An 11,511-nucleotide genomic window follows, 5' to 3' on the forward strand; every position below is an offset into this window, starting at 1 on the left:
TTATTCTGTGGGAGAGATGAGGGGCTTGGACAGGACAGGGAACGAGGGGTCACTCCCTGTCTGCTGCTGGGCCGAGTCACTGCCTGCTGGTGGTTGCTGTGTCATTCCTAGTCCCTGTCCCCACTTCTAGACTGGTGGCAGACAGAGGGGGCGTGGGGGAAAGAGGTGGAGGGTAGGCTGGAGGCTGGGCTCTTGTCTGGAAACCTCGACCTCCCCCCTTCCCGTGTTGCCCTCTGTGTCCCTCTAGCCTTCCACATCTCCCTCCCCGCTCCCCACGATGGAAGCAGGGAATCAAGATTCTGCTGGGAATCAGGCTCCACCCACCCTCTCCTGCTCTGCCTCGGACCTGCTGTGTGACCCTGAGCCAGGGCCTCCCCCTCTCTGGGCTCCAACAATCTCCAAGCACTTCTCCCTCCGTGCCCAGGGCCAGGTTAGGCTCTGCATTGGGATGGAAATACCGGATCTCTGAGATTTGTGAAGCAGCAGGTGGGACCCTTCCCGGTGGCTGCTTAAGAGTTGGAGGCTGTGGCATCCCAAATACCCAAATTAAACTCTTGAACCCCGTTTCCTAACTGGGAGGCCTCAGGCAAGCAGCTCTACTTCTCCGAGCCTGGGTCACAGCAGTGCACACTGGGAGCGGACAGGTAGGTTCGCGAGGCTTCGAAGCTTCCCCGGAATATCACCGTTACCATTGAAACAATCCCAAGACCCAGGTTTTTCAGGGAGTTTCGCTGAACCAGGCAGTTCTCAGAAATCAGGAAGGGAGGAGGAGCTCTGGAGTTTAACCTTCTGGGTTTGAATTTCTTGCCATGGGATCCTGGGCAACTCACTTAACCTCTTCAAGTACTTTTTCCCTCTTTAATAAAGTGAAGATTTTCCTCCCTTAACCTTCAAACGCTGGTTTAAGGATTACAGATCTCGTGGTGAAAGGCTTAGTACAGGAGCTGGTATTTGGTCATAGTTAAATACACGGCATCTATTATTATTATTATTATTATTATTATTATTATTATCATCATCATCATCATCATCATCATCAATTCTTCTTCACACACACATTCTTTCTGTCTAAAAGTAGGATTATGAAGCGGAAAGGCGACGTTACCAACACCAGCAGCAGGGACGCTTCATCCTAAATTTCGTTCTCTACCCGCTCCAAACCCGCATACCTCCCAAACGCCGGACTGCGGGGCCAGCGGGGTCCAAGACACAACTGGGAAAACTGAAGCTGAAGCTCAGAAAGGGAAAACATTTCCCCAAGTTAGGGCCGTGAGGGCCTCCACCCCCACCTCCACTTTCACCCGGAGCATCACAGCCCCTCCCACTCCGCTCAGGACTCAGTTTCCCCGCCTACGTGACTACACCAACAGTAGCCAGGGTCTCTTTCTGGGGTTCTGACCTTCCTCTTGAGTGAGGGCGCTGCTCCACCGGGAGAACTGGGAGGGGCTGCCAGAGGTGAGAAGTACCCACTTAGCCGGGTCTTCCCCAGGCTAGTTTCAGAGCCTATTAATACCAGCCCCCGGGGCGGCGCGGCACTGCGCAGGCGCGGGCGGGTTCCGCAGGCGCGCGGGGTGAGCGCGCGAGCGAGCGAGGGATTCCCTCTGACGTAATTGCTAGGATACCAAACAAACACTCTGCCGCGCCGGCCGAGCTCCTTATATGGCTAATTGCGTCACAGGAACTCCTGGGAGGCGGGGCCGGGATCCCCTCCCGCCGAGGGCTCTGGAACGCAGCCCCCACGACCCCCAGGGCAGCGAGGGTGATGCGGGTGGACAGATCCAGGCTAGGGCAGACCTCTTGCCGGACGGCGCGGGGCTGAGTTCAGCAGGGCCGGAGATTTTAGGAAGTTTGTGGAGCTTGGGTCGAGTGACGTAAGCAAGGAGGCGGGTCCCGGGCATATAAATACAGGCTGGCGGCTTTGGGGTTCATTCATAAGACTGAGAGCTACGGCCTCGGCAGGGACAGGCGGAGCTGGGACTTGGGGACTTGATTGTTGTGGTTCTTCTTGGGGGCTGTGAAGTTCAGTTTATTTTTTTTTTTCCGGCGAGAAAGTTTTGGGGAGGATTCTTCTAGATAATTCTACATTTTATTTTGGAGGAGCGACTTACTCTTTTAGTCTTCTTTATTACTCCCCTCCCCCCGTGGGACCCGCTGGACGCGTGGAAGAGACCGCACCCGAAGCCGATTCTGTACAGCAAGACAGCGCTTTCCGCCTCTGGGGGAGCGATCCCCCCCACGCCCCTGGGTCCTACGGAGCCTGGACTTTCAGGAGGCACAGCGGCATCTTGTGGGGGCCTGGGCACCGCAGAGGAATTGCACAGAAACTTTGCCATTGTTGGAGCGGGACGCTGCCCCCATCCCGAGTTTCCTCGGACAGCGCGCTTTGGGGACGCGCTCGGCTCACCCCGGACTCGCACCTTTCTTTTCCACCCGGCCATAGCCTTGGCTTCCCGGCGACCTCAGCGTGGTCACAGGGCCCCCCCTGTGCCCAGGGAAATGTTTCAAGCTTTCCCCGGAGACTACGACTCCGGCTCCCGGTGCAGCTCCTCACCCTCCGCCGAGTCTCAGTATCTGTCTTCGGTGGACTCCTTCGGCAGTCCACCCACCGCCGCCGCCTCCCAGGTAAGTTCTAGAGGGCTGGGGTGCTGCTTTATGTTTTTTGGGTTTTTTTTTTAAAGTCCGGGGAGGAGCGAGCAATCCCTCCACCCCAAATAAAGACGCACCAAAACTCAGAATCTGAGAGGGAATAGGCTCACCATGCACTTGGCAAACTGCAGAGTCGGGACGTGTTTGCAATTGGTGGTGTGCGTGGATCTCAGGGAGGGAACGTAGAGGGGTAAGCTTTGGGGGGTGGGGAGAATGCTCCGTTCAGTGCAACGTGTATGCGGTAGCAGTGCTGAGAACTTTTAGCTTGCTCCGGGACTGCTCCCGACTCAGGTCCCCAACCTGAAGCTAGCGCAGTTAGGCTGGTGGGGAAAATCCCGGGGAAGCTTCCAGTAGCCTTCTCCCTTTTCCTTCTCCATCGGAGCGCCTACTCCGGCATCGGGTTGCCCTCGATCCGGCGGGCAAGCTGGCCTCGAACCCTAGCTTGGAAGCTCTGCCTCCGCCTCCTGCGCGGAGACGTAACGGGGGACCCGTGCGTAACGGCTGACGCGCTGGAATCCTCCGTCTGACGCGGGGCACGCACGGCGCGCGGCGCCCCCTTCGTCCGCCCCGCCCCTGACGTCCCGGAGCGTTCTATTTTGGAACGCCGGGGCCACGTTGCTAAGGGAGGGGGCAGCCCGGCGTTCCGATTGGCCGCCGCGGCGCGGACTATAGCCAATCAACTTTCCCTTCCTATTTGTAGGGTGCAGTTCCCTTCCCCCCTCTCCGTCCCCGGAACTCGTGGTTCCTCTGCTCTGGGGTCTCTTTTACGGGCCTCTAAAGGCAGAGCGAGGGGATTCCTGTTGTGACAGGAGCAACCCTCTGCGATCCAATGGGCCCGCCAGGACCTTGCGGGGATCAGGACCCTCCGATCTCAGGGGCCGAGGGTGTCTGTGTGCCGGGGTCTCTTTGGGAGACATGGGTGGCCGTCACCCTCTTCTCCGGGCACACACAGACACAGTCCCAGTCCCTCTGTTCCGGACGCCCAAACCCTCCGCTGTGTCGGAAGACAGGACTAGAACCGCTAACCCAAGGGGAACCGGCCAGGTGGTCTCCAGGAGCCCCGCCCCCTCTGGGTTTCCAGGACTCTGATTGGCCAGCGAGCCAGCCCATCCCTCACCACGCCCCCTGGGAGAGTAGTTAAGCCTTCCGAGCAGTCCTAGGATTCCACTTGGGGGTGGGGGTAGATGAGCGCCGCTTGGGCGCGGGGCCTCGGGACCTACACCGTTCTCCCTCCGTGGCAGTCTGAGGGAGCCCGGATCGTCACTTTTCCCTACCTGTCCGTCCACCGTAACCTGTCTCTTGTCAGTCTCACTCTGTGGAGAGACAATTACTTGAAACGTTGTTCAAAACTCCTAAGCCTGTCCCCCAACACCCTTTTAACTAAGACCCCCGCCCCTGCACGGAGGTCTCATGGACCTTCCAGTCGCTCATCCTCCCGGCTCAGAGGGGTGTGTGTATGTGTGTGAGTGTAGAGGAAGGCTTGGCCTAAGGCCTCTCCCTCTCCCTCCCCTTGCCTCTGGGGTGGGGGTGGGGTGTTGTGGCTGTGTGTGTGGCTGTGACTCCTTCCCGGGGGTTCTGTCACCCGGCTGTGTCCAGCCTCCTCCCCACCCCCCCCACCTAAGAGTCACCAACCCGGGGTGTGATTCACCACCCGCTGGAACCGTGCAACCTTTCCCCGAAGAAGAAGGAGGAGGTAGAAGCCAGTTGAGCAGAAATCCTCTCATTAACCACTGCGTCACGGTGTAGTGGAAGGGTGGGTGTTGTGGCTTTTTGCCTGTGACACACACATCCACACCCGCTCGCCCTGTGCTCACTCACGGGGTCGGTGTGTGTATGTGTGTTGGGTGTGTGTGTGTCGGTGTCTCTGTTTGTGTGTCTACGCCTGTGTGTGTATGTGTCACCCCGTAGGAGTGCGCCGGTCTCGGGGAAATGCCCGGTTCCTTCGTGCCCACGGTCACCGCGATCACAACCAGCCAGGACCTCCAGTGGCTCGTGCAACCCACCCTCATCTCTTCCATGGCCCAGTCCCAGGGGCAACCACTGGCCTCCCAGCCCCCAGCCGTCGACCCCTACGACATGCCAGGAACCAGTTACTCCACGCCGGGCATGAGCGGCTACAGCAGTGGCGGAGCTAGTGGCAGCGGTGGGCCTTCCACCAGTGGAACCACCAGTGGACCTGGGCCTGCCCGCCCGGCCCGAGCCCGGCCTCGGAGACCCCGAGAGGAGACGGTGAGTAAGGGGCATCACAACTTGGCCTGGGAGTAGGAAGCAAGAGAGGCAGGAACTTTCTCACCAGTGGGGTGAGGGACCACCAAGGCCTTAGTGCTACAGAAGCCCTAGCGTCCTTGCCACTGTCAGGGAGGACTGGGTTCTGGAAGAAGAGGAGGTTTGGGATGGATGGAGGCGCGGCACCGGGTCCCCAAACCTCATGGCCTCTGTCTCTCCTACTCAGCTGACTCCGGAGGAGGAGGAGAAGAGGAGGGTTCGCCGGGAACGCAACAAATTGGCAGCAGCCAAGTGTAGGAACCGTCGGAGGGAGCTGACTGACCGACTCCAGGCGGTGAGCATGGGCCCCGGGGGGGGGGTAGTGAGGGTACACCGAAGTGGGGCTCTCCCCCCTCCTCCACCCCTTGCCACCTGCGCCCTGGCCCCGGGGCTGAAGGCCAGAGGAACTAGGTACAGGTGTGGCCAGACGGGGTAAGCCCAGGCGCACACACAGACCCTCACCCCCCACCCCGGCCATGCCAGCCCCGGTTTATGACCCTGCACAGAGGTCCTGTCCTTTCTTCTCCCTTTTGGGCTTGGGCAAGCCATAGCCCATTTTTGCCTCGGTGTCTCCATCTCTTCAACCCCTCGTGGAATCTTCCAGACTCCTTCTAGCTTTGACATTCTGGAGAGTCTGGGAAGCAAAATGCTTTGAGCCCATGTCAGTTGTCAGTTGCTTACCGCAGGCACCCAGACCTCTCAGACCGCAGGCGGGCGGCAATTGCCGGCGCCCCCTACCCTTTTTTACAACTCACCTTGGTCTGGGAGTGGTGCCTGCAGGGTGACCTGCTGCCCCTAGAGGAAATCGGAGAAATCCTCTCCTTTCCCGCGCCACGGGGTCTCTTCCCTGGGAGACAGAGGGGGAAGGGTAACCGCGGGGAAGAGGTGGCATTAAAAACATGGAACAATTGTTCATTCATTTAACAAACCTCCGAGCGCCTCTGACAACCAGAGCCCTCCATGGACCCCTGGCCCCTTCTCAGTTCCCACCAAACACGTGGGGCGGGAGGGACAGGCTCCCGGAAGGCAAGACCCTGGCCCCAGTCCCATAACACATCAGGACCCCATATCAGGGGGTCTCGCCGCTCCATCTGGAGCCGCTTTCCAGCCCCGGGGGCCTCATCAGCAAGGGTAAGGGAGAAGGTTTTAGCCCTGACCCACCTTCTCTAGTCGCTCACGGCCTTTTGCTCCTTCTTCCCTCTCCTCCATGACCGGACCTCAGGAGACAGATCAGTTGGAGGAAGAAAAGGCAGAGCTGGAGTCGGAGATCGCCGAGCTCCAAAAGGAGAAGGAGCGTCTGGAGTTTGTGCTGGTCGCCCACAAACCGGGCTGCAAGATCCCCTACGAAGAGGGGCCGGGTCCCGGCCCGCTGGCGGAGGTGAGAGATTTGCCGGGGTCAGCATCCACTAAGGAAGATGGTTTCAGCTGGCTGCTGCCGCCCCCGCCACCACCGCCCCTGCCCTTCCAGACCAGCCAAGACGCACCCCCCAACCTGACGGCTTCTCTCTTTACACACAGTGAAGTTCAAGTCCTCGGCGACCCCTTCCCTGTTGTTAACCCTTCGTACACTTCCTCGTTTGTCCTCACCTGCCCGGAGGTCTCCGCGTTCACCGGCGCCCAACGCCCCAGCGGCAGTGACCAGCCCACCGACCCCCTGAACTCGCCCTCCCTTCTTGCTCTGTGAACTCTTTAGACACAAAACAAACAAACCCACAAGGGAGAGAGATTTGGAAGAGGAGGAGGAAGAGAGAGAGGGGAAGAGACAAAGCGGGTGTATGGCCTTCCTGCCTCTCCTGTCTGACTCTCTGCGACCACTGTCATCGGACAGGAGGACCTCCTTGTGTTTTGTGCCGCCTCTTGTTTCTGTGGCCCGGCGAGGCCAGAAAGCTGGTGACTTTGGGGGCAGGGGGTGGGGAGGGAATGGACCCCCGCCCCCAGCTGCCTGTTGGTCCTTTCACCTCAACCCAAGCTCTGGGGATGGGTGGGGGGGGCGGTGGGGCGCCTCGCTTTGGGCGGAGGGAAAGGGGTGCTGGTGGTGGGCTGCAGGGTGGGCTGGAGTCTGCTTCAGAGAGGCTCGACAAGGAAATGCCACAGACCATGGCCCCACGACCTCGCCCACACCCACCCTTCAGGGGGTGACCAGGCCGGTTCTCCCTGCTCCCCCGACCCTAGCTTATTTATCCATTTCCACGTAGTGAGATCCTCCTCGGAATTGAGCCTCCCTTTAAGGGAAGTTGATGCCCCTTATGATAATCTCCTTCCCTCCCACCCAGACTTAGTCTGAAATGTGAACCTCCCTCCCTGACTCTCCAGCCTCTTCCTCCCAGCAAAAGTGGCTCTGATCTGAATTCCTGGCCTTCTAAGGCTCCCCTCCCCCCCAATTCGGCCCCCAGCCCTCCTTTTCTGATTACAGTGTTACCCCAAGCCTCCAAGCCTGGCTCAACCTTCCCTCCCGGCCTTCCTTGCTGGGCCTCTCTGATTCAGGCAGCAGGGGGCGCTGTGATGCCCGTCCTGCTGGAGTGCTTTATACTGTGAACCGAGTTGGCCGGATTGTTGGGGGGGGGGGGGGAAGGGGGAGCCCGGTGGGACTGAACCCTTCGGGGGGGAGCGGATTGTGCCCCCCACGCCTCAAAGCCTTTCTATCCCCTCTCCCCAGCTGCCTCCTTCCTCCCCTCAACAGTGAGTTAGACTCAAGGGGTGACAGGATCGAGAGTGGGGGTGACAGTTATCTATCCGCGTGGCCTCTGTCCTCAGGACGCCCAGCCCCAAGCCCTGGCCTTTTTCTTTAAGGCCTGTCCCCCTACCCCGGCCTAGGACGCCAACTTCTCCCTCCCCGTGGCACCCCTACATCCTTTCTAGAAAGGGAGCAATGGGAGGTTGCCAGGGGGGCCCCTGCCCCAGTATTTTTTTTCCGGAGAAGATTTAAAGGCCGAGGCTTTGGCCCCCAACCCCCAATATTTTCAGACTGGCAAACTCGAAGGGGCGGGACTCCCGCGGTCCCAGCTCCCCCGCCGCAGCCCCCCAAGCCCCGATTCTTGGTTGGGGCTTCCCACCCCCCCTTCCCCTGTGCTTCACCTCACGAGAATCGTCTCGTGAGGCGGATTGATATTTTTTAACTTCGGGTGGGCCACGCCGCCTTCTGTGCTGCATGGGCAACATTCCACGTGCCCCGTCCCGCGCCTCCCGTCCCCGTGGCTATTTATCCCTTTCCTGGTTTCCGAAAGGCACTTATATCTATTATGTATAAATAACTATATTATATATGGGTGTGTGTGCGTGTGTGCGCGTGAGTGTGTGAGCGCTTCTGCAACGTCGGCCTAGGTCACGTTGGCCCCCAAAGTGGTGCCCGTGGAATCGGAACCACTGCTTCTGGAAACTTCGAGTCAGCCTGTTCCAGGCTTTCTTTCCTCTGGCTGTCTCTCGCTGTCTCTCCTGATCGTCTCGGCCCCTCTGGGGGCTTGGGGCAGTCTCTGGCCGTCTCTTTCTCCAGCGTCTCTCCCACCCCGTCTTTTCTCTGCCTGTTTTTCACCGCCTGTTTTTCACCGGGTCGTTTTCGGTCTGTCTCTGTGCTGACCGTCCCCGAGCCTCCAGCTGTCTCCTGACTCTGGGTTTGTTGGGGACCTGAGATTTTATTTCTGTGAGCGAGCCTGAGGGATCATAGACTTTCACAATCTGTATCTTTTAAGGATTCTGGGTGTGCGTGCGAGACTGTGAGCAGGGCCTGCCCCTGCCGGACCACAACTTATTGAATCCCCCAAGCGCCCCCCCCCATGCTGTATTTGTGATTCTTTTTGTATTTTGCACCTGACCTTGGGGGGCTGGGGCTGGCTGGCACTGGGCCACGACCCTCCCGCCATGGTTCTGCACTGTCGCCAATAAAAAGCTCTTAAATATGAGTCTGCCAAGCTGTAGGGTCTGTTTGTTCCCGATGCCCGGCCCCTGCCTGCCTTTGGCAGGAGCGAATCAGGTCAGATCGGCCGAGGGGGCTGTACACACGCACCGCGCCTTCTGGGACTCCCACCTGTGAATCAGTCGACAACAGGACAACAGGACAGAGGTGGCTAGGCAGTCAGAGGACCTCCCACAGGAGCTGCCTCCTCTCCGAGGGGGTGAGGCAGAATAGTAGGCGTGAGCTACTGAAATGCCAAAGGGGGTTTGGGGAGGTTTCTTGACAACAGAGGAACTTATCCAGACCCTGCGTGTTCAGGATGACCTGAGTGAAGGTTGAAAAGGTAGAGAAATTTGAACCACGCACATCCCACAGTACTAAAGATCAGCAAGGATTTGTCAGTCCTCAGGGTCACATGAACCACAAAAACATGGATCACTTTACACTGAAGTGGACTTTCCTTTTGTGCTTTTCCCACCACCATATTTTCTGGGTTATGAACCTATAGGGGCCAACCTAAAATGGACTGAACCGAAAATATTGCCTCCCTTAGTTTATTAATCAATATGAAACATTTCCTAAGTACCTACTGTGTGCCCAGCCCCGTGCTGGGCAGTGTTGGGGACATGGCGGGGACTGAAACAGCCCCAGGCTCTCCCCTCCGAGGGCTCACAGTCCAGAGAGGGACACAGACCTGTCGGGGATGATCTCAAGTACACAGGGTTGGGGGGATCCATGGGGCTGGGAGAGCCCAGTGGGTGCACATAAACTGGTCGGGGAGTCAGGAAAGACTTCCTTGAGGAGGGACGGCTGAGCTGAGTCCTGGAGGCTAAACAGAGGACATAGAAGGGGATAGAAAATTACACAGCGCAAAGAGCTGTTGGTGGGGACAGGGATGGATACATTTAATGAGCTAGAGGTTCACAGAGCAAAAGGTGTGGAGAAATTGTTTAGCAAGGACCAGATTCTGCAGGCTTAAATTCCAGACTAAGAATTCAGATCTTTTCTTGCAGGCACTGGGGAGCCACGGCAGGTTTTGAGAGCAAGAAAGGCAGGGGCGGGCTTGTGCTTTAGGAAGACCTCTTTAACCACCAAGTGGAAGGTAGCTGGCAGAGAAAGGGGTAAGACTGGGGCAGGAGACCAGGGAGGGGTCTAGGGTGGGGACACTGGTATGTGTTGGGGAAGCCCAGGACAGGGGCAGGGCTATGAGATAGAAAGGAGGATTGGAATTGAAAAGACAGTAGGAGGCAGAACAGACAGAACTTGGTAAAATACTACCGTCAGAAAGACAGCACAGGGCAGGAGTAAATAGCATGGGCCAGGGGTCTGAGCCTACCAAAGCTGCGTGACCTTGGACAAAAGGTTCATCTCCATGAACCTCAGTTTTCTCAGCTGCAGAATGGGGCTATGAAGAGTCAGGGAGCTTATGCGTGCTGCTGCTGAGTGCAGAGCGAAGGCGCGGTTATCACCATCCTCGCTGCTGTTTATTGGGGCCACCTTGATCCCTAGCTTGGAATATTCCCCCTTCTGTTGGCTCATCCGCTCTCATCCTTCAGGTGTCTGCCCACATGTCACCCTGACACCACATCTGAACTCAGGTCTCCCTATTAGATGGCCTCTAAGATCAGTACTTGCCTTCCCAGTAGTTACCACCTTTGTAGTTGTTCATTAAATGTGTAATTAATGATTGTTTAATGTTTGTCTCCTTCACTGGACTGGGAGCACCATGAGGCCAGGGCGGGGGCTGGGATCAACACTGTTCCCAAAGCCTGGCACGAAGCAAATACTTGTTGAATGACTGACTGAATGAATGAATGAATGACTATTTGACCTATGAATAAGTCCATGCGTAATTAAATACATGAGTGAGGAAGTGACTGAATGGGAGAATAAGCAAGGGAAGGGGAGAGATCCAGGATGATTTTCATCATCTTTTAGATCATCTTTGATACTCCCAGTGAAAGTGTAACCGTGGGAAAAGAGACCCGCGTGGCGGAGATTCAGCTGTGAAGCAGAGGATCGCAGCGATGTTATTAGGCGCTGGCCCGAGGGTCGTTCTCCCCAACAACCCGCTCTAATGTCCAGTCCGATGGGAATATAAAAAAACAAAATTAGTCGCCCGAAAGGTGGAATTGAACCACTCTGTCGCTAGACAGCTACAGGTTTGAAGCCTGCACCCCAGACCACTGAGGATCATCCGGGCAAGATTCGCTTGCTCCCACACAGCTATATAAAACTCAAAACCCGCTAACTTTTTACAGTTATGGTCACATAATTTGGGAGGGTGTGAGATTGTTGACTCTGATATCTATAAATTCTCCCCAACTACGACATATATCCGTCCAGAATGTTACCTTTTTCTTGCATGGGCATGAATCATCCTCCCTTTTGAAACCGTCTTCATTTGCATAGCGCCGCGCATTCTGGGAAGCGGCGTTCGAGGACGGGCCGCTTGCTTCTAGATGTTAAAGGGCCCGAAGCTCCTTTTCCCAAGTGAGAAGTTTGTTTTTTAAGAGGAGAAAGTCATAAGTCGGCTTTCAGAAGCCCCTTCCCTGAAAAAATCCGAATTCGAGCGAGCGAGTTCCTGCTAGAGTTTGATTTAGCCCAACCCCGGAGACTCGGGGTAGGCGGTTATAGAGCTAGTGCGACACCTGCTGTTCCTTTGTAGAACTTCAACGACCTACAGAGTCCCACGTTCATTCAACTATTTA

General features: G+C 57.1%; 1 protein-coding gene and 1 non-coding gene across 2 annotated transcripts; one reads left to right on the top strand and one right to left on the bottom strand.

Annotated features, from left to right (window-relative positions):
• Nucleotides 1-1,921: 1,921 nt before the first annotated feature.
• Nucleotides 1,922-8,791, top strand: FOSB (FosB proto-oncogene, AP-1 transcription factor subunit). The gene is made up of 4 exons (XM_045809455.2): nucleotides 1,922-2,622; nucleotides 4,555-4,875; nucleotides 5,099-5,206; nucleotides 6,134-8,791. The coding sequence occupies exons 1-4, from the start codon at nucleotides 2,497-2,499 to the stop codon at nucleotides 6,593-6,595; spliced, it is 1,017 nt and encodes a 338-aa protein (XP_045665411.1). The 5' UTR covers nucleotides 1,922-2,496; the 3' UTR covers nucleotides 6,596-8,791.
• Nucleotides 8,792-10,916: 2,125 nt separating this feature from the next.
• TRNASTOP-UCA (transfer RNA opal suppressor (anticodon UCA)) lies at nucleotides 10,917-11,003 on the bottom strand. The gene has a single exon. It is a non-coding gene; the product is annotated as a tRNA-Sec (tRNA).
• Nucleotides 11,004-11,511: the final 508 nt, after the last annotated feature.

Source organism: Ursus americanus, chromosome 21, assembly GCF_024610735.1.
Source record: "Ursus americanus isolate L20-20 chromosome 21, mUrsAme1.1.p, whole genome shotgun sequence".
In the NCBI taxonomy this organism is placed as follows: Eukaryota; Metazoa; Chordata; class Mammalia; order Carnivora; family Ursidae; genus Ursus; species Ursus americanus.